Source organism: Zootoca vivipara, chromosome 8 (genome assembly GCF_965207765.1).
Source record: "Zootoca vivipara chromosome 8, rZooViv2.hap1.1, whole genome shotgun sequence".
In the NCBI taxonomy this organism is placed as follows: domain Eukaryota; kingdom Metazoa; phylum Chordata; class Lepidosauria; order Squamata; family Lacertidae; genus Zootoca; species Zootoca vivipara.
Genome location: NC_142591.1, coordinates 80,818,064 through 80,839,458, shown reverse-complemented (window position 1 = coordinate 80,839,458; position 21,395 = coordinate 80,818,064). Strand labels below are relative to the sequence as shown.

The 21,395-nt window shown below is 43.8% G+C and overlaps 1 protein-coding gene across 2 annotated transcripts in view; it reads left to right on the top strand.

The window, feature by feature from the left end:
• The window catches only part of FAM135B (family with sequence similarity 135 member B), a 114,431-nt gene that overhangs the window by 6,519 nt on the left and 86,517 nt on the right, over positions 1-21,395 (top strand). The window contains exons 1-2 of one of the 2 annotated variants that reach the window (XM_088675998.1): positions 1,427-1,621; positions 4,991-5,086. In XM_088675998.1, the coding sequence (XP_088532124.1) occupies positions 5,010-5,086 (77 nt within the window). In that variant the 5' untranslated portion in view covers positions 1,427-1,621; positions 4,991-5,009. Of the gene's footprint in view, positions 1-1,426; positions 1,622-4,990; positions 5,087-21,395 lie in introns of those variants that run through there. The other variant, XM_035125308.3, reaches the window with a different exon arrangement.

The window sequence follows — 21,395 nt, the reverse complement described above, 5'->3', positions numbered from 1 at the left end:
TCATGTCATGCAGGCCTTGCCTTCTTCCGATAGAGAACAGAAAATGAGCAGCTCAACAATAGGGTGAAATAAATGTTTGCTAACCTCGGTGATTGCTTGGGCTAAAAATAAGCCACCGGCGCAGGGATCAGCCAGGCTCCACAGCACCTTATGAGCAATAAAAGTGGTACATTGCTTACATCCAGCTGTGGCTTTGGGTTTCTTTCAAGGAAAATTGGATTCTGGTCTAGGCAGGGTGAGACCCAAATCAGCGGCCAGTTAGCTTGCAAAAGGCAACATGTAATGTCTGTTTATTGGATTTATTGCACACTTTAATGCTCCACCTTTCCTCTCCCATGGAGCTGCAGGTCTGGACCAGCTCGACTATTATGCAGAATACAGGGACTTCATTGGGTGCAGATACCAGACCCTCCACATGTCCCCATTTCCCAGGGACAGTCCCGGACTTACAGAAGCTGTCCCAGTTTCTGAATTGATCCTGGAATGTCTTGCTTTTCCTTAAAGGTAAAGGGACTGCCGATCATAGCTGCCAAGTTTTCCCTTTTCTCGCGAGGAAGCCTATTCAGCATAAGGGAAAATCCCTTTAAAAAGGGATAACTTGGCAGCTATGCTGCCGATCAAAAGGTTGGTGGTTCGAATCCACTCGATAGTGGTGAGCTCCCATTGTTCGGTCCCAGCTCCTGCCAACCTAGCAGTTCAAAAGCACGCAGTGCAAGTAAATAGGTACCGCTCCGGCGGGAAGGTAAACAGTGTTTCCGTGTGCTGCTCTGGTTTCGCGAGAAGCGGCTTAGTCATGCTGGCCACATGACCCGGGAAAACTGTCTGCGGAAGCGGACAAACGTTGGCTTCCTCGGCCTTTAAAGCGAGATGAGCACCGCAACCCCAGAGTCGTTTGTGACTGGACCTTATTGTCAGGGGTCCCTTTACCTTTACCCATGAGCCACAAATAACTTCCAGAAAGGGAGGAGCCCAAGCTGCTGGGCTGTGGAAGTTCATGCTTGAGAACTGCGCGTGTGTGAATGAAATAAATAAATAACATGCCTTATCTCTCTGCTCAGCTCACTTTTTCAAACACTTTATTGTAAGCGAGCATGTCTTTGCTCATGACTCACACTTGCCCTTTATTTCTGAAGCAGCATATCATTATTTTGGTCCTCTCCGAATCTGACTTCATTGATTTTTGTGCTAGCGGGAGAGAGAGGGAGAAAGAGTGAGAAATATTCTGTTCTGTGGGACAATATTTCATAAGCATAACGGAGAGGGGGACGGCTTTTCTTCTTTCTTTCTAAAGGTTCTATTATTATTTTCCCCCACCGGCAAACAAACCCCAGCTTCGTAGCTGGAAACCTAATGTAACACAGTGCCTGCCAAATATATTACGAAGCCCTGCGTATTTTCTAAGCAACACAGCATATCCTTTTTCTCGCTCTCCTGTTTTTGAGCCATGGTCTCTTTCCGTGGGGTGTTTTGTTTTGCTGCGTTGCCCCGATGGTGAGGATTATTTGGTAAAGGATTTGGTAACAGAAGCAGGCAAGTGTAACCAAAATAGTGAGGCTGGTTGTTGTTGGTTTGTTTGTTTTTTTGCTGAAGAATAAGACTGGGAAGATTGATCAGCAGTCAGGTTGGTAAACAGGTTTGTTCTTTGTCGCTTGTAGTGTATCTGGTGTTCTTAATGCAAACAATATTGTGTATTTCTCGATTTCTTCTCTGGTTCTTGTCATGTGTTGGTGGGATTTGCAAGGCTTGAACAGTACATACCATCATTTGATCTCACTAATGCTTGGTGACTGGGCCAAACCACACACAGGGCATTTACCCTTTCGGTGAAGTTTTCAGGAGTTTAATACTTATCATTAGAGGCTTTCAGACAAAGTTCAGGGATTCTTGAGCTGTGGTTCTTGCATGGCAGAGGGTTGGACTAAATGATTCTTGGGGTACCTTCTTCCAACTCTACAATTCTATGATTCTATTGGCATTTTAAAGCACAGGTGCCAACTCCCAGATTGAAAAATCCGGGATCGGAAGTCGTGCTGCGGCCGGAAGTTGCGCTGCGGCCATTTTGGAACTGGGCAGAGCAGCACCAGAAGTCGCTTCTACGCATGCTCTGCCCAGTTCCAAAATGGCCGCAGTGCCAGAAATCGCTTTTGTGCATGTCCAGAGACTCCAGACATGCGCAGAAGGGTCCCCCCCCCCGGGCTGGTAAGAATCCAGGGGATTTACGGGAGGGGGGTTAATCCGGGCTGCCAGTGGGAAACGGCTGGGAAAACGGGGGTTTCCTGGGGAATACAGGAGACTTGGCAGCTATGATTTTAAAGCATGGGTCTTCAAGCATAAGTCAGACCCACAGGTGGTCACAAGGCCACACCAGGTGAGTCACAGATTCACCATGTTAAATTACATCTTAGGTTGATCAGATTACCACTCAGCTGAACCTCTGGACAAGCCCAGTGAGCTTTCCCTTTGCTCACCCCATGCCCACCTTTAAATACATGAAACGCAAAGCTGCACAATATGTGAAGGGGGCACATTCAGTATTGCTTGTACAGGTGATCTGATCCATCTTCAGCAGGCTTTTCTGGGCTGTAAAGCCCATTTTTAGACAGAATGTATTGGCTTTGGCGAATGAAAACTTATGTCTGCATTGATGGCTTTATCTTCCATCCATCCAAGCAAGAAGCACCATCAGAGCTCAAGGACACATCTTCAGACAGGCAAAATCACTTAAGGAGGGATGTGAAACTAAGCCAGGGGTTTGGCCTGAGGAGCGAGAGAGTGGTTTGGGAGAGAGTCTTAAGGACCAGGTGGAGAGCCCTGCAGGACCACATTTGGCCCGAAGGCCTAAGGTTCCCCACCTCAAAGCTACACTGGGAAAGGGGGGCCTTAAGGAGGGACTTGAAGGAAGAGAGGCAAGAGTAACCATTCTGGTAGAGGATTTCATGCATAGAAAATAGAAAAAGGGCCGGGATGGACCCAGGAAGGGTGGATGTGTGCAGGGCACAGCGTGGAGGGTGCCAGGGGGACTGTGGCCCTGGACACACAATTTTTGAGGGGCCCCTGATCCTGGCACCCCCAGCATGGCCTGGCCCAGTGCTCCTTTCTGCTCACCAAGGGCCATGTCAACTGGCTGGGCCCCCCCATGCACAAGCAAACAGGTGGCTCAGCACATCCCCACTTTGCTCCAGTGGGGGTGGGGTTGCTTCCACAGTGAGAGCTGGGCTGGTGCCCCCTGTGCCCTCCACGCACCTCCTGCCCCAGTGTGGACGTGCCTGCCCCGGGCACCAGCAACCGATGCTATGCCGATGTGTGGTTTTTCTGCTAATCAAATGTTTGAAGTTTGAGGGCCTGGGATGAGCAACAAGAGACATAGGATACCTTCAAGTTCTGCTGATGAGCTCCCAGAGGTGCTGTCTGGCTGCTGTCAGCAAATCGTATGCTGGATGAGATATAGTTTCCCTGCCATCGTCAGGCAAGCAAGTCTAACTTATAGTTTAGAGCAGTGTTTCCCAAACTTGGGCTCCAGATGTTCTTGGACTATAATCCCTGACCACTGGTCCTGCTAGCTAGGGATGGTGAGAGTTATTATTATTATTATTATTATTATTATTATTATTAATAATAATAATAATTTAATTACTATACAGTGGAACCTCGGTTTATGAACACCTCGGTTTATGAATTTTCGGTTTATGAACACCATGGACCCATCTGGAACGGATTAATTCATTTTCCATTACTTTCAATGGGAAAGTTCGCTTCAGTTTATGAACGCTTCAGTTTATGAACAGACTTCTGGAACCAATTACACCCATGCTTCAGTTTATGAACGCTTCAGTTTAAGTACTCCACGGACCCATCTGGAACGGATTAATCCACTTTCCATTATTTTCAATGGGAAAGTTTGCTTCAGTTTATGAACACTTCAGTTTAAGTACCCCGCGGACCGTCTGGAACAGATTAATCCACTTTCCATTACTTTCAATGGGAAAGTTCGCTTCAGTTTATGAACAGACTTCCGGAACCAATTGTGTTCATAAACCGAGGTACCACTGTACTGCTTTATATTCTTAAGAAAAATCTCAAAGCGGTTCACAGTACAGTCATACCTTAGGTTACAAACACTTCAGGTTGTGCGTTTTCGGGTTGCGCACCGTGCTGAACCCGGAAGTACTGGAACGGGTTACTTCCGGGTTTTGGTGCTCGTGCATGCACAGAACCGCTAGATTGCGCTATGCACATGTGCAGAAGTGCCGAATTGCTACCCCCACATGCGCAGACACGGCACTGCAGGTTGCGAACGCTGTGGGTTGCGAAGATGCCTCCTGCACGGAATCACGTTCGCAACCCGAGCGTCCACTGTATATTAAACATCAATTAAACAATCTGAAGAAAGTCAAATATAGAGTATACAGTCAAAGCAACATAATTAACAGAAAGCTAAAATATTATCTTAAAGATTTCAAAATAAAACATTACTAAGGAGGTCAACTACAGAATACATATTTAACACAAGCAAAGTTAACAAAAAACCCTAAACATTTTTTTTAAAAAAAACCATTGGAAAGTGAAGTCAAATATAAAATGCACATTTAAAACAGCACAATTAACAAGAGAATAAGATATTATCACAAGCATGACACGGCTGTTTGGCAGGCACAAAAAGATGGGGCAAAAAAAATCCAATAGTTACCGGTAAGAGTTTGTTGGCAGGCATAGTGATGTCCCTCAGGTCTCACCTGGAGCCTCTTCAGTAGGGCTGGATAAGTCTGGCCCTGCCCCCTAGTCCAGGTGGAAAGGGCCTTGCAGGGAGGGGCCTTCACAACTCACAACCAGGCAATGTCCAGCAACAGCTGGAGACCCAAGTTTGGGAAACAATGGTTTAGAGGCTTCCAGATCTAACACCAGCACAATCACCCCTGGGACCATATAGGTTTTCGATAAGCTTCTGCATCTCCATCTCAACCAACTTCTCCCTTTCTCACCTGCTCTTTAGGTGATGACCTGAAAACATCATGTCGGAGGTCCAGGGAACTGTCGACTTTTCTGTGGAGCTGCACAAATTCCATAATGTGGATCTCTTCCAGAGAGGGTGAGTCAATAGATTTCTGTAAATGTATTTGTGCATCAGAGGGTTGCAGGTGCTTTGAAGTGAATCAGATGTCCACATTATGAGGGAAAGTCCCTCTTCTTACCAGTTGCTTCAGAGAAACAAGCCATGGGCACCATGCTCATGCCTGAGTTGTGGACTTCTGGCTGACCATGGGAAAAGTTGAATTAAATCATCCTTGCCAGCCTGGTGTCCTCCAGATATTTTGGACTACAACTCCCATCATCTCTGACCAATGACCATCCTGGCTGATGATGATGGGAATTGTAGTCCAGAACATCTGGAAGGCACAGCATGATGAGTGGACCTTTTCAGCAGTGGCACCTCACCTGTGGAATCCTCTTCCTAGGAAACTTGTCTGGATTTTGTGATGCTAAAGTAACTGTAGACAAATGCATATACTGGAGTAAAGCATGCCTTTAAATGCATATAATAGTGAAAATAACACACAAAATGCATTCTATTATAGGAAATTGTTTTGCAAAAATGTGCCTATCAGAAACAATTATATGCAAATAGATATGTGCAGTGCTTTTTTTTCCTAAAGAAAATGTTTAGGGGTACTCTCATTTTCCTACTCATATTGAAATACTGCCCCTCAATGAGGCTAAACGTAGATTCACAAAATGTTTAGGGGTATGTGTACCCCTGCCCCCTCCCCAGAAAAAAGCACTGGATATGTGAATACAGTATTAGGAAAATGCTTCTGAATGTTCATGAGGATTTGTTAAATGAAATGAAATCACGAACTGAGGTGGAAATGTGGAGAACTGAATTTAAGACTGGAAAAAATGAGAAACTGGAAAAAACTAAAATTGACAGATTTAAGCTCATCCCTAGTGTATATAGCATTGCAGCCTAAAGCAATTACTGCAATATGATATTTCAAAAGTTGAAATAGCAATCACCCCTTGTTTACGACCCTGTCCTGTTTGGAGGACATTCAGGGTGGGGGGGGGGAATGCATGAAATGATTTGCATACTCAATCAGTGTTTACAACAATCAAAAGCAGACACTGGGAAATTTGGAGTGGCGTGTTCAAAATATATTGTCTTTTTTAAAAGAAGATAGAGAGAGATAGAGATAGAGATAGAGATAGAGAGAGAGAGAGAGAGAGAGAGAGAGAGTGTGTATATATATATATATATATATATATATATATATATATATATATATATAGCCTCAGTATATCTCCATATATATATGGAGATATACTGAGGCCTAAAGGTCAAGCAGGTAGTGTGGTTGCTGACCTTGAGCCAGACATCTTGGAGAGTGAAGTCAAATGGGCCTTAGAAAGCACTGCTAATAACAAGGCATATTCCAGCTGAACTATTTAAAATTTTAAAAGATGATGCTGTTAAGGTGCTACACCCAATATGCCAGCAAGTTTGGAAAACTCAGCAATGGCCAGAGGATTGGAGAAGATCAGTCTACATCCCAATTCCAAAGAAGGGCAGTGCCAAAGAATGCTCCAACTACCGCACAATTGCGCTCATTTCACACGCTAGGAAGGTTATGCTCAAAATTCTACAAGGCAGGCTTAGGCAGTATGTGGACCGAGAACTCCCAGAAGTGCAAGCTGGATTTCGAAAGGGCAGAGGAACCAGAGACCAAATAGCAAACATGCGCTGGATTATGGAGAAAGCTAGAGAGTTCCAGAAAAACGTCTACTTCTGCTTCATTGACTATGCAAAAGCCTTTGACTGTGTCGACCACAGCAAACTATGGCAAGTTCTTAAAGAAATGGGAGTGCCTGATCACCTCATCTGTCTCCTGAGAAATCTCTATGTGGGACAAGAAGCTACAGTTAGAACTGGATATGGAACAACTGATTGGTTCAAAATTGGGAAAGGAGTACGACAAGGTTGTATATTGTCTCCCTGCTTATTTAACTTATATGCAGAATTCATCATGCGAAAGGCTGGACTAGATGAATCCCAAGCCGGAATTAAGATTGCCGGAAGAAATATCAACAACCTCAGATATGCAGATGACACAACCTTGATGGCAGAAAGCGAGGAGGAATTAAAGAACCTTTTAATGAGGGTGAAAGAGGAGAGCGCAAAATATGGTCTGAAGCTCAACATCAAAAAAACCAAGATCATGGCCACTGGTCCCATCACCTCCTGGCAAATAGAAGGGGAAGAAATGGAGGCAGTGAGAGATTTTACTTTCTTGGGCTCCTTGATCACTGCAGATGGTGACAGCAGTCACGAAATTAAAAGACGCCTGCTTCTTGGGAGAAAAGCAATGACAAACCTAGACAGCATCTTAAAAAGCAGAGACATCACCTTGCCGACAAAGGTCCGTATAGTTAAAGCTATGGTTTTCCCAGTAGTGACGTATGGAAGTGAGAGCTGGACCATAAAGAAGGCTGATCGCTGAAGAATTGATGCTTTTGAATTATGGTGCTGGAGGAGACTCTTGAGAGTCCCATGGACTGCTAGAAGATCAAACCTATCCATTCTTAAGGAAATCAGCCCTGAGTGCTCACTGGAAGGACAGATTGTGAAGCTGAGGCTCCAATACTTTGGCCACCTCATGAGAAGAGAAGAATCCTTGGAAAAGACCCTGATGTTGGGAAAGATTGAGGGCACAAGGAGAAGGGGACGACAGAGGACAAGATGGTTGGACAGTGTTCTCGAAGCTACGAACATGAGTTTGACCAAACTGCGGGAGGCAGTGCAAGACAGGAGTGCCTGGCGTGCTATGGTCCATGGGGTCACGAAGAGTCGGACACGACTAAACGACTAAACAACAACAACAAAGGTCAAGCATATATAATGCAATTTTTGAAAGAAATGCACATTTGAAGGTTTCTTCTCCTCATTGAAATTCACCCCGTCACCTATGATTTAATCAGTGGAGACAGCTGAGTCTCTACCAAAATTAGTTTAAAGTTTCTGACATTCTTTAATAAACTTGGAAACAGAGTTATCCAGATTCAGCAGAGATCAATTAATTGATTTGCCTGCTTATGCCAGGTCTTCATTCCCTCCAACTTGTTCTTATGCCACTCAAAATTACTGACAAATTTGGTGTGTATATTTGTAAACATAAAAAGAGGTAGCAGACACAGCTTATTATGGACTGGGGGGGGGAGTAAAGCAGAGGCAACGGAGAGAATGAGTATGGGGTTCCAGCCACCATAGAATCATAGAACTGATTTAAATTTGTTTTGAATATTGTACTTCGGAGCATAATAATATAAGATGAGCTGGCTGGATCAGGCAAATGGCCCATCTAGTCCAGAATCCTGATCTCATAGCAGCTGATAAGATGCCCATTAGAAGACCACAAGCAGGAACAGAACTGGGTCCTCCAGAGCCCTAGGAGAGTGACCATATAAACTATCCATAGAATGCAGAAAACACAAAGGCCTGAGAGAATTGCCATTGCATTTACGAACCAAGGAAACTGCATTATATCATGTTAGATCATTGGTCTGTCAAGCCCAGGCCTGGGGGAACTTTTCCAGCTTGAGGGACACCTTCCTTTCAGCAGCTGGTGGAACAACTAATCCAAATCTTACCTTTGCATGGTAGAATAGTTTCTATACAGATTCACACCCTTCCCTATCCTTCATCCAGGCTAGCGAAAGCCATTGCCAGAATAAAAAATACTCAAAGAGATTCTGTGTGGCATGAGAAGAGTCCAGCAGGCCAGATAAAGAGGTTTAAATTTGGCCCAAAAGCCCGAGGCTCTCCATCCTTGATCTAGCCAACCCATGCTCTCCAGATCTTTCAGACTACAACTGCCATCAGCCAAAGAGAGCTCGGACAATTGGCCATGGACAATAGGAAATGTAGTCCAAAACAACTGGAAAGCAACAGATTGAGAAAGGTTGTTTTGGACTTTGGTTGTCTACAGAGGCATTCCGATGTCCCAGTCCAGGCTCTCCTGAACCCTAAAGAGGATCTTGTAAATTTGAAGCAATGCAGGATTGAGTCTTGGATATTCCGAATGCAAGGCAATATGCTTATGGCTTTCCCCCGTAGTGGATTTGAAGGTGCCTGTTTGGCTCAAATATGGAAGAAATGCTGAAACAAGGGAGAAAAAGATCATACTAGTAAAAAAATTCAAAGAGATCCTTGACACTGAAGGTTTTTTTGTGTGTGTGTGTTTGTGTCTTTTTTAATGGCTTTTTGTTCTGGAGTTGAAATGTGTAACACTTCAGAGAGGGAAACAAAGCACCTTAATTACTTAAAGAGCTCGCTGCTAAGGCACTAGGTGATTAAATGAAGTCAATCCTTTCATCAGTCTAAATCCAATTTTGGTGTTCAATATATATCCATTAATCTGCGGGCAAGATATATGTCTTTATTCCTTGGCAGAGCAATTGCATTCCACCCCCAGCCCCTACCTCTGATAGCGAAAGCTTGCAAAAATGAATCGTGTGTTATACTGTAGCATAATCATCTCTCTGTGCATAATGTATTTTATGATGATGTCCACAAAAAAGCAGGATGTTGGCTTCTAATAGAATTGGAAATGTAACCATAGCAGGAGATAGTTGCTGTCAGGCAACAAGAACAATAGCTATAACGTTGGGGACAGGAAATGTATACCCATGAGATTATCATCCTCTGAGCATTTTACTAGTCAGCAAAAAATATTTCCATGATATGATGCATGGTTTCTTTACCTCAAAAGGAGTTGCTATGAAATGGTGTACAACTCTTGATGAGCCGCCAAGCCAAGCACAGCCCCACCCCCAACCAAGAATAACAACTGAGCAGGATTAAGGGGGGGACGACGCAATTTGAGATAGCAGACAGAGATCATGCATCTTGCACTAATAATGTCAACATTGTATAAGAAAGCTTATCTACTCTGTAGAGGATGGTTAGGGAAGTTGTGGTCCTCCAGATACTCTTGATTGACTCCTGACATCATCCCTCACCATTGGTCATGGTGGCTGCGACTAGGAATGTCAGAGAAACAGAAATGGAAGCAAAAAATTGATGTCTGCAACAGTAGGGTGATGACTTTTTTACAACCTCATTTCCCTGTATCATAATTTGATGAGCTTTCATTAAAGATTAGATAAAATCTTACTTTCAAAGAGATTTGATTTAAAAAAACCTCACGGACAAAATGATTTTAAAAATTTTATTTATCAGTTTTTTGACCATTTTTGAAGTCACTGTAAGCAGATATAAAATTGAACCCAAGCCTTAGAGTCACATATATACAACATTATACAGGGTCATCAAACACACAATGAAGGTTTTTTTAGCTGCAGTAACAGTATAGACACCACTAGAGGACGATGTTTTGCTACCTCTCCTGTAGGTTCTTTTCCCAGCATGCCCGGCAGGGTCTGCTGGCTGAGTTTTGAGGTCCCAAAAGTGGTTTTTTACCTTGAGCAGGTGTGACATTTGTATACCCTATGTTGCTAAGAACACACCCCATTGTGGAATTTGGTGTTGTGTCCAAATTTGATATGAAATATATATAGAATTGTTAATACAATTTTATGAAATGGTAAAACGGCATACAAAAAAATTAAAAACAGTTTGTGCGTAACCTTTTTTTAATATTTCAATGGAATATACCTCATTTTAGTCATTAATAGGCAAACGTTCATCCATTTGTGCTACAGGAAATAATTTTTGAGAAAAAAAAGTCATCTCCCTACTGCAACAGCAATCAATGCAGCAGATATGACTAATAATCACTGCTGATTCTTTCAGTCTGAAAATGATATGTAATTGTTGTTGCTGTTGTTGTTGTTGTTGTTGTTGTTGAGTCGTTTAGTCGTGTCCGACTCTTCGTGACCCCATGGACCGGAGCACACCAGGCACTCCTGTCTTCCACTGCCTCCCACAGTTTGGTCAGACTCATGTTTGTAGCTTCGAGAACACTGTCCAACCATCTTGTCCTCTGTCGTCCCCTTTTCCTTGTGCCCTCCATCTTTCCCAACATCAGGGTCTTTTCCAGGGAGTCTTCTCTTCATGGCGAAAGGTCTTGAATAACTCAGAGAAGCTATGAGCTATGCCGTGCAGGGCCACCCAAGATGGACAGGTCATAGTGGAGAGTTTTGACTAAACATGATCCACCTGGAGCAGGAACTGGCAAGCCACTCCAGTATCCCTCCATGGACAAAGACAAGAGGAATATTTAATTGATAATCCCCCCCCAAAAAAATGTGGTGTGTTTCATTTGCCATTAAATCAATGGGGTGGGATAACATAATGATAGTGTAATTTACGTCACTTAATTTCACAGCAGCAGACAGGGAGATAAATAACTTACTTTGGGGGTGGAATTGCAGTGGAACGGAAGCGGTGCTCCATGTGATGACTACAGAGTGGAATGGGGAATGATGCCTTCTTAACATCTGCACTTAAGGATGATGGGAGTTGGAATCCAGCAACATCTGGTGGGTGACAGATTCCCGTTTGCTGCTTCACAGTGCAGCAGAATCTAACTATTACCAGTTCACCGTGAATGCAAGGAATCCTCTGCTCTTCCCTCCAGAGGATCAATTATATAATAATTGCTAAAAGATACTATAATCTGGCAACTTGGGAGAACCAAAGTCTCTGGAGACACAGTCTCAACGACGCTGTTTGCCGCATTATATGGTATTCACCTGTTTCATTCAATCAGAATTCTCCTTTACAGCATCTCTCCTTGTCTTGTTTTCAATTTATGCTGCTTTTGAAAAAAGGTAAATTGATTTTTGGAAGTGCATCTGAGCATTGACATCAAGAAGGGTGTTGTTCCATGCTGGGATGGGCAAATCTTTCAGTTTTGGTTTCTCTCATTTCCTCATTTTTCCAGTCTTAAGTTGAGTTCTCCACATTAGTTTGCAATTAATAAAGAAAGTTCTCATGAGAATCTGTCAGCATTTCTGTCTGCAAATTTCTTCTAGTATCCACATTCTTATACACAATTTTGACGATCATACAATTTTTTTGCAATACAATTTTCCTTTTTTAAAAAAACCCCCAATAAAAACAGCCAATTAACGTATCCATCAAATCATAATCATAATCCAATTAAAAACAATAAACTAAAATAAAAAATCAAATTACAATCCAAATTATTAATTATTAAATTTTCTGGGCTTCCCATAGTCTGGACCTCTTGAAGTATATATCCAATACTGTATCTTTATTCTTGTCTTCTTCTTATTGTTCTCATAGTTTCCACATTCCTATCTTAACGCTTTAAAGTTCTCCGTCCCTGGATATGCGATTCTCAATCATGTCAGAAATCATATATCTTTTCATCCATCGAGTACAGCTTTATTTGTGTGTGTGTGTGTGTGTGTGTGTGTGTGTGTGTGTGTGTGTATATATATATATATATATATATATATATATATATATATATATATATATATATACAACTGTCTATTTGCCAGCGCAGCTTTTCCTGACTTCATTCCAATCTTCCAATCCAGGCTGTTCTCCAAGTCTATTGTTTGAAGTTTAATGACGCAGCAACTCCCAAGTTGTTAAATTATTCCAATCTGGGCTGTTGTCCAAGTCTATCATTTGAAATTTAATGACACAGTAACTTCCACGTTGTTAAGTTGTTACTGATTTCCCGTCGTTAAATTGTTGCAATATTGCAATGTAAATGAACTGTATTCCACAGATATAAGTCATTTGGCGATCAATCAGCTTTCCCGGAGACCACACAACCCCCCCCCAGGTCCTAGAAGGAGGGTTGCTACATGCCTTCTCTCTCACTCATAATGAATAAATTCTGCAAACAGATACACTGTATGTTATCCCAAATTATTGTCTCGTCATTGTAAAATCAGCTAGCAAGTATTTTCCACTTCCCACGAAAACGGGAGGAATTCTCATTTTTCCGTGCTGCGTCATATTAACAAGCACCATTTTTTTCTTACTTTATCTTTATCAAGTTTCTGAAGTCTAAGTAGAGCTGCACAATTGAATACTTAATTATAAATAGAAATCCAGCTGTACTTTTTTTTTTAAAAAAAGGTTTCTTAATGAGGCTTGGCATAGAAAAACAATTGCAGGTATTGAGAAGGAAAAAAAGAATATACCAATCACCTCTGTAATCCCAACACCATGATGAGAATCTCTTTGAAGTCTGAGCTTAAACACCAGGGACTGTGCAGTCCTGCAGGTTTTTTTCTCAGTCTTCTTCGGTCCAGACTATGTCTGTTTATTGTCCAAATCTAATTATTTTATCAAACAGATATTTCCGGCTATGAGAGTGACTTTGGAGAGTGCCAGCCATATTGTGCTCTGGGACCCAGTGTCCTGCCGCTTGCACCTTGATGCAAGCTGGCAATCTTGGACGGTCTGCCCTGGGGAGTCTGCCAGGGCTAATTACCCCCATATCAACCCTGAATTACCAGCACGGCTGAGGTCCATTCGTGTGGAAGTCAGCCATTTCTCACTGCCGGAAACAGGAAGCCCAGAGTTTTCCTAATAAAATCATTTTTTTGTGATATTTTCACTGATATTTGCATATATATCCACACTGTACCTTAGTATGTGCATTTTTAGCTGGGGAACTGCATTGCAATATCCAGACACATGCCAGTTTTGAAGGATGGCTTGTTTTTCAATTTGCTTGTTGTTTCATGAAGTGTGAATTAGGTAAGTTCACCTTTAAAAGTAAAATGAATCACATTCTCCCCCCATCCCTATTCTGTGCACCACAAGGACTAATTTAGAACCCATCTTGGGGCATTCCAGTGCAGGGAGCATTCATTGAAGTTTGCTTTGCAGTTTGGAATACCATGTTTCTCCTAAAATAAGTCTTATATTTATTTTACTCAAGAAAATAAGCCTATGGCTTATTTTCGGGGGGTGTCTTATTTTTTTTAAATTACCGGTAAGTATGGTACCGTATGGTTCTGGGCGCCTGCCTCCTCCTGCCGCAGCCGGCGTTGCTGCTGCTGGGTCCCACTGGCTCGGGGCGCGTGGCACTGCCGGGCGCTGACCCGGCAGGCCTCCTCCTCCTCCTGCCAGCTCCTGGAGGCTTGGGGTGCTCCGCTGCTGGGCGCCAACCCGGCAGGCATCCTCCTCCTGCTGCGTGGAGCCCCGAACCAACGGGACCCAGCTGAAGCACCAACAAAGTGCCCAGCAGCGCTGCACAGAGCTCCCCGAGCCACAGCAGGAGGGGGATTCAAAGTGCTACAGAGCACTGCTGGGTCCTGCTGGCTCGGGGAGCTCCGCGTGGCGCTGCTGGGTGCTTTGTCAGCGCTTCAGCGGGGTGCGCTGCTGGGTCCCGCTGGCTCGGGGCTCCACACGGCGTGCGCTGCACCTCTTGCCGGGTCCCACCGGGTTGGGGCTCGGCTCGGCGCGTGCTGTGGCTCTTGCCGGGTCCCGCTCGGTCGGGGCTCCACGTGGCGCACGCTGCTGGGTGTTTTGGAGGGGCAGCAGGATCTGGTTCCGGGCACTGACAGGCATCTTCCTCTTCCATGGCGCCATCCAGACCTGCTCCCACCACTACGGCTTATTTTGGGGGTATATCTTATATTTTGTCAACGCATGAAAATCCTGCCATGGCTTATTTTATAGGTACGTCTTATTTTATGAGAAACAGGGTAGGAGCAAAATTATTGAAGCAAACCTCATGGAGGGCCAATTCCCTTCATCCATAGAATCATAGAGTTGGAAGAGACCACAAGGGCCATCCAGTCCAACCCCCTGCCAAGCAGGAATCACCATCAAAGCATTCTTGACATATGCCTGTCAAGCCTCTGCTTAAAGACCTCCAAAGAAGGAGACTCCACCACACTCCTTGGCAGCAAATTCCACTGCCGAACAGCTCTTACTGTCAGGAAGTTCTTCCTAATGTTTAGGTGGAATCTTCTTTCTTGTAGTTTGAATCCATTGCTCCATGTCCGCTTCTCTGGAGCAGCAGAAAACAACCTTTCTCCCTCCTCCATATGACATCCTTTTATATATTTGAACATGGCTATCATATCACCCCTTAACCTTCTCTTCTCCAGGCTAAGCATACCCAGCTCCCTAAGCCGTTCCTCATAAGGCATCATTTCCAGGCCTTTGACCATTTTGGTTGCCCTCTTCTGGATACTATTTCATCCATCACAGAAAGGCTTTATGTAAATCACAACTGAGTCATGTTGGCAAAGGAATGTTGGAACGCCTCTCTCGGAGAGTCATCTATCACATGGGGCAATAGACGTCGTCACTCTCGGCTGTCAGTCTGGAATTTCTTGTCAGCACTAAATGTACTTTTGAAGTGTTTACTCTGCTTGCGTGCAAGGGGAAAAAAATAGCCTAGGCTTGCACAATTGCCAGCATTCTGGTCAGAACAACAGGTAAACTTGGGTGAATTCCAACAATCCCCTAAAGTAGATTTCAAACAGCAATTGGGCTTTTAATGAGAAATATAACGGAGCTCTAGATCTCACCAATATTGCTGAATTCTTATGTTGAGAACAGAATCCCCTATATTCCCCAAAACTAACTGAGTCTTCTGCTCTGAGCTTCTAACTCGTTTGAGAGTTATTTATTGTTATTTATTAAATTTATATACTGCCCTCCATCCAAAGATCACAGGGTGGCCCACAACATAAAAACACAAACTGAGAAGACAAAATATACAATCAAACAAAAACGAACCAATAACCCCCCCCCCCCTTCCACAAACACATTTAAAAGGACGTAGACTATTTAATCAGTTCAAGGCCTGGTTATAGAGAACGTTTTTGCCTGGCGCCAAAAGTTTGGTAATGAACGCACTAGCTGAGCCTCCTCAAGGAGAGCATTCCACTGACAAGGAGCCCCTGCGGAAAAGACTTTTCCTCGCATTGCTGCCTTCTGGGCCTCTCGTGGAAAGAGCACATGAAGAAGGTCATCAAATGATGGTCTCAGGGTCCAGGTCAGTTCATACAGTTCAACACCATAAGAACTTAATGAGAGCACTACTGGATCAGGCCAAAGACCCATTTAGTCCAGCATCCTGTTCTCAGAGGGACCAACCAGATTTATTAAATTCCTACCCAGCCCTTCTTCCCAACGGAGCCCAGAGGCCAACGAGACCTGAGCGCGATGGCACTCTCCTCATTTGGGATTTCCCAGCGGCTGGCATTCAGAGGCATCTGGCTGCCTCTTCCCATCCCTCTGTATCTGCCACCCGAGGCAGCCACCTCCGTTTGCCTATTATTAGGGCTGACCCTGAAGATATTTGTGAACACAGGAAAGCTTTGTTTGGAGAAAACAAAAGGAGCCTGTATCCCTGCTCACCCCATCCCCTGCGACCAAGGCATTCATGTCTGGCTCTTGTCCGTTCCCTGGTGACAATGCCCTTTCTTCTTTGTTTTACATCCCTGCTGAGCTGGAATTGAATCTTTCCTATTATGTTTCCATTCAGTCTCCGAATATACTGTATTTAATTTTTTTTTTAAAAAAAAACAAATCCGCCTCTTCTCTCTTTGTCCAGCATCCCAAAGGGGAAGCAAAGGGCAGGTTACTGTAAAAATGCCAAACGCAGGAGCAAATAAAAGGCAAATCTCGCTACTGCGTTGTGCCAAGAAGGGCACCAGCTCCTGAGGTGAGCATGAAAGGCACTTTCAAGAAAGCCTGTTCATGTGGTTGTCAGAGAACTGTGGGGTATAAAAGGGTTCGGGCTTTCATTTTTCTTCCTCTTCTCCCCTGATGCCTGGGAGTGCATGCTCCTAAAAGCAAACTACCATTTGATCTCGAAGCTAAAAATAACCATGTACAGTATATGAGACGATCCAATCTGTGGTTTACCCACATCCAATTTTTAGAAGCTTAGCCTCCTATTTTAAAGCTTATTTAGACCAGGCAGGGGCTTAGAGGTTAAGCTGGTGGATTGTGCACTTTATTCCCCAAAGCATTTTCCAGAAGGCACAGGCTGATGCTGCAGGATGGAGCCCTGTGCTAGGCGCCTAAGGCCCAGAGCAGCTTCTGAAGCACACACTACGTATCATTGCTGTAGTAAAAATGGGTATTTGGCCAAAGATTGTGCCACAAACTTAAAATGTTGCAAAGAAAATAAAATCCAGTGTGTTGAGAGTCGCAAGATTCCATTCATTTATTCAAAGAGTACCAAACTCTGGCTTGGATTTGCCAGGGCCAGTGGCATTCTCTAGTCATTAGGGCAAATGGTGTCCTTAGTCTGCCACCAGCCAGTTCTCACCTTCCTGCCTTCTTGCTTGTACTAGTCCAGGGGATCACTGCCTGGCAGCTTCTTCCTCCACTTCAATCCCAAGAGTTGCCTTTTAAGAACTCAGTAGGAGAGAGGAGGGGCAAAACTAGAATTAGCTTGGCTGCCATTGACTCTGGCGCCACCTACTGTTGGCCTCCCACCCTACCAATCTCAATGGGCAACAGCCCAACATTGACCAGGGCAAACAAGAGGGAGGGCTTAGGAGTGCCATTTGGCCTAGGTCTTAAGTTTAAATGGGACTTCATCACATTTAAACGTAGGATTCATGCCTTGGGGGGGGGCACTGGACAGGAGGGAATCCATGGGGAGGTGGGTACTTTCAGTCTCGGCAACTGAGCCATTGGGCAAGACAGTCAGGGATGAGCTGCTATGCTCACCAGGCGTGACACACTACCATATCTGTGCAAATCTTGGTTAAGCTCTAATAAAGGGTTAAGCTCCTAGTTGCACAGTGTAGTTTACTGATGGCGCTCACCCTGACATTTAACTAAAAATTGCATTTGTTGTTCTGCCCATATTTATCTCTGCTAGCCCCCATCAGTGGCACGGGGCCCTCAAAAGGTTACCCAGAATAGAATGTGGCCCTCAGTCCAAATAATAAATAAAAATAATTTCCCACACCTATTTTCAATTAACACCATCTGATCACCATATGCACTTGTCTGTATTTTTTAAAATTGTATTTTGTTTGTTTTTGAGAATTATGTGGCATTTTATGGTTGCTTTTAATCGTCGTTAGTTGACTTGAGTACCACCTATGCATTACAAGGAAGGAGGTATGCATTGTGATACAAATGAATGCACAAAAAAATCTGCGTGTATCCTCAGCTCCAAACGTGGTACCCCATCACCCTGACACTTGGCCCCTCTCTGAGCAAGCTGCTCTCCTGTACACTTGGGAATCACAGATCTGCACTGGAGTAATCTGTCACTGGCAAGTGGCAACGCTTGCTGTCACAGTAGTAGAGTAGCAATCTGTCCGGGTGATGACACACTGTGATCACAACTGTGTTTCTCAAGGCGTCCCGCTGGATGATAAATTCTTCTGTGTCAAAGCAAAGTGCTGCTTTTGCTTTTCTCTTTCTGATGCCAGACTATTTAACACTGGGAGCCACAGATATGACAGCATCTCAGAGTGTCCTAGCTCTTCATTCAGTAAATACTATGTGGGCCAGCTGCTTAGATGTCTGCCAGCTGCTTGGCTTCCATTTGCCTATTCGCTGTCTGATCTTAACGTGGAACAGATCTCTGGGTGTGAGATCCCCCAAAATGACTATGAGGAGGTTGCTGAGTTCCTGAAGTGCTCGAGGAGCTTGGCATATAGTATTTATTTTATCGTTTCAGCAACCCTGTAAGATAGGATGGGAACATTCTTTAGAACTATATTCCTATTGTATGGAAGTTAACAGCGGGACAATGAAAATGGATTCCACACGCTCTAATGGTAGCCGAGAGACTCATATGGATGAACTGGAAGAATCAAGATAAGAGCCCCTTTAATAAGAGGATTGACAGGGCTGCTGGATGCAAAGCTGTACCTTTAAACATTGGGCATAAAAGGGAATGTTGGCACTGTGGCTTCTAACCAACCAGAATGGAATGCCTTCTGATACATCAAAGGTAGCCAATGTGGTTCCTGTGTAAGGTATGCTGGAGTGCATTTTCCATCATACTCCACCACTGGTCCTATGGGCTGGACCTGATGGGAGTCCAGCAATATAAGTCACCCCCGTTCTCCACAGTCATCAAAAGCATGAGAGAACTTTGCTGTTTGCATCTTTTCAGTAACATGAATCCCTTGTTTGTACTGGAGAAATCTGTTAGGGCTGTGAATAAACCCAGTGATACTGGTATTGATATTCTGTGTGTACACCTCTACCATATAAAGCGAAGACTTCTGACCTCCTGGAATGGAAAAAAAAAAAGATTGGAAATCATTGGGAGCGGAATAGTTGTGCCATCCTCACTGACCTTTAAATTCCTGGATGAAACACGTATAGTTGACTTGACAATGTGAGCAGACGATGTAGTCTATTCTATTTCACAGAAATGTTCTCTTTCATATTATTACGGTCTTAGCCTTGCTGCTTAGAAGCAGCAGCAGCTGTATTACCAAGAAGCATGATGGCTGTGTAAAAGCACTCCAGAGAAATTTTTTGTTAATCCTATTCAAACTCTTCCCTTGGATATTAGGGAAGGATCCCAACTCAGTAGGAGAACACTTGCTTTGCATGCAGAAGTTCCAGGTTCAAAGCCCAGCATCTCTAGGTAGGGCTGGGGAGGTTCCCTGCTGGGAGAGCCACTGCCAGCCAGTGTAGGTGACATTGCACTAGATGGGCCAGTGTCCTTACTCCTTGGGCTTGCCGATCAGAAGGTTGGCAGTTCAAATCCCTGCGACGGGTTGAGCTCCCCTTGCTCTGTCCCAGCTCCTGCCAACCTAGCAGTTTGAAAGGACACCAGTGCAAGTAGATAAATAGGTACCACTCCTGCAGGAAGGTAAACAGCGTTTCCATGTGCTCTGGTTTCCATCACGGTGTTCTGTTGTTCCAGAAGTGGTTTAGTCAATGCTGGCCACATGACCTGGAAAGCTCTCTGTGGACAAACATCAGCTCCCTTGGCCTGAAGGCGAGATGAGCGCCGTAACCCCATTGTCACCTTTGACTGGACTTAACCATCCAGGGGTCCTTTACCTTTACCTTTTACCTATGTTCATTCCCTACGAGCTGTGCTTTGCATCGTCACTTTATGCTTTTCGACAACTGGTCCAGAGGCACCTCTTTCCCCTGGCCGTTGATTGAGTGGACATTATTTGTTCACCTGGATTTCCATGCATGCACAGCTATCCTGTTCTGCTGTTCTGTAATTCTAGAAAGGTTTTTTGTGGTTTTGTTTTATGGTTTTAATTCTACGGTGTACTTACTTTTCAACCCACCCTGAAACCATTTGGTGATGAGTGGGCCATATTAAAAACAAGTCCAATGTACAACAGTAAACAAATAACGCATTATAGATTTTAGCTATTGTTCTGCTTTATGGTTTTCACCTTTGTTGTAAAATTTGGATATTGGGCAGTATAGCAGTAAGTACAGGTGAAACTCGGAAAATTAGAATATCATCAAAAAGTGCATTTATTTCAGTAATGCAACTTATTATTTTTATTTTTAAGAAGTGCTTTCTTTTGGAAATCCCACAATAATAAAACAAATAGTTACAATAATACAAAAATAATCATCACTATTACATTTCATTAATTACATTCCATTTATAATTGACCCGCCTAACGACAAATAATTACAATTACAACAAATAAAGGCTTGACATATCTTGCTTTGCATGTCATGCATCTATCTCATATATTGGTTTCACCTTTCAAGTTGAATTACTGAAATAAATGCACCTTTCGACGATATTCTAATTTCCCGAGTTTCACCTGTAAATACTGTACATTAATAAGAAAGCAAAATATTTGCTCTTTCGAAGGAAGGCTGCTGTTTTGTCTAATTTTGTTGTTTAGTCGTTTAGTCGTGTCCGACTCTTCGTGACCCCATGGACCATAGCACGCCAGGCACTCCTGTCTTGCACTGCCTCCCGCAGTTTGGTCAAACTCATGTTGGTAGCTTCGAGAACACTGTCCAACCATCTCGTCCTCTGACGTCCCCTTCTCCTAGTGCCCTCAATCTTTCCCAACATCAGGGTCTTTTCCAAGGATTCTTCTCTTCTCATGAGGTGGCCAAAGTATTGGAGCCTCAGCTTCACGATCTGTCCTTCCAGGGAGCACTCAGGGCTGATTTCCTTAAGAATGGATAGGTTTGATCTTCTTGCAGTCCATGGGACTCTCAAGAGTCTCCTCCAGCACCATAATTCAAAAGCATCAATTCTTCGGCGATCAGCCTTCTTTATGGTCCAACTCTCACTTCCATACATCACTACTGGGAAAACCATAGCTTTAACTATACGGACCTTTGTCGGCAAGGTGATGTCTCTGCTTTTTAATATGCTGTCTAGGTTTGTCATTGCTTTTCTCCCAAGAAGCAGGCGTCTTTTAATTTCGTGACTGCTGTCACCATCTGCAGTGATCAAGGAGCCCAATAAGGTAAAATCTCTCACTGCCTCCATTTCTTC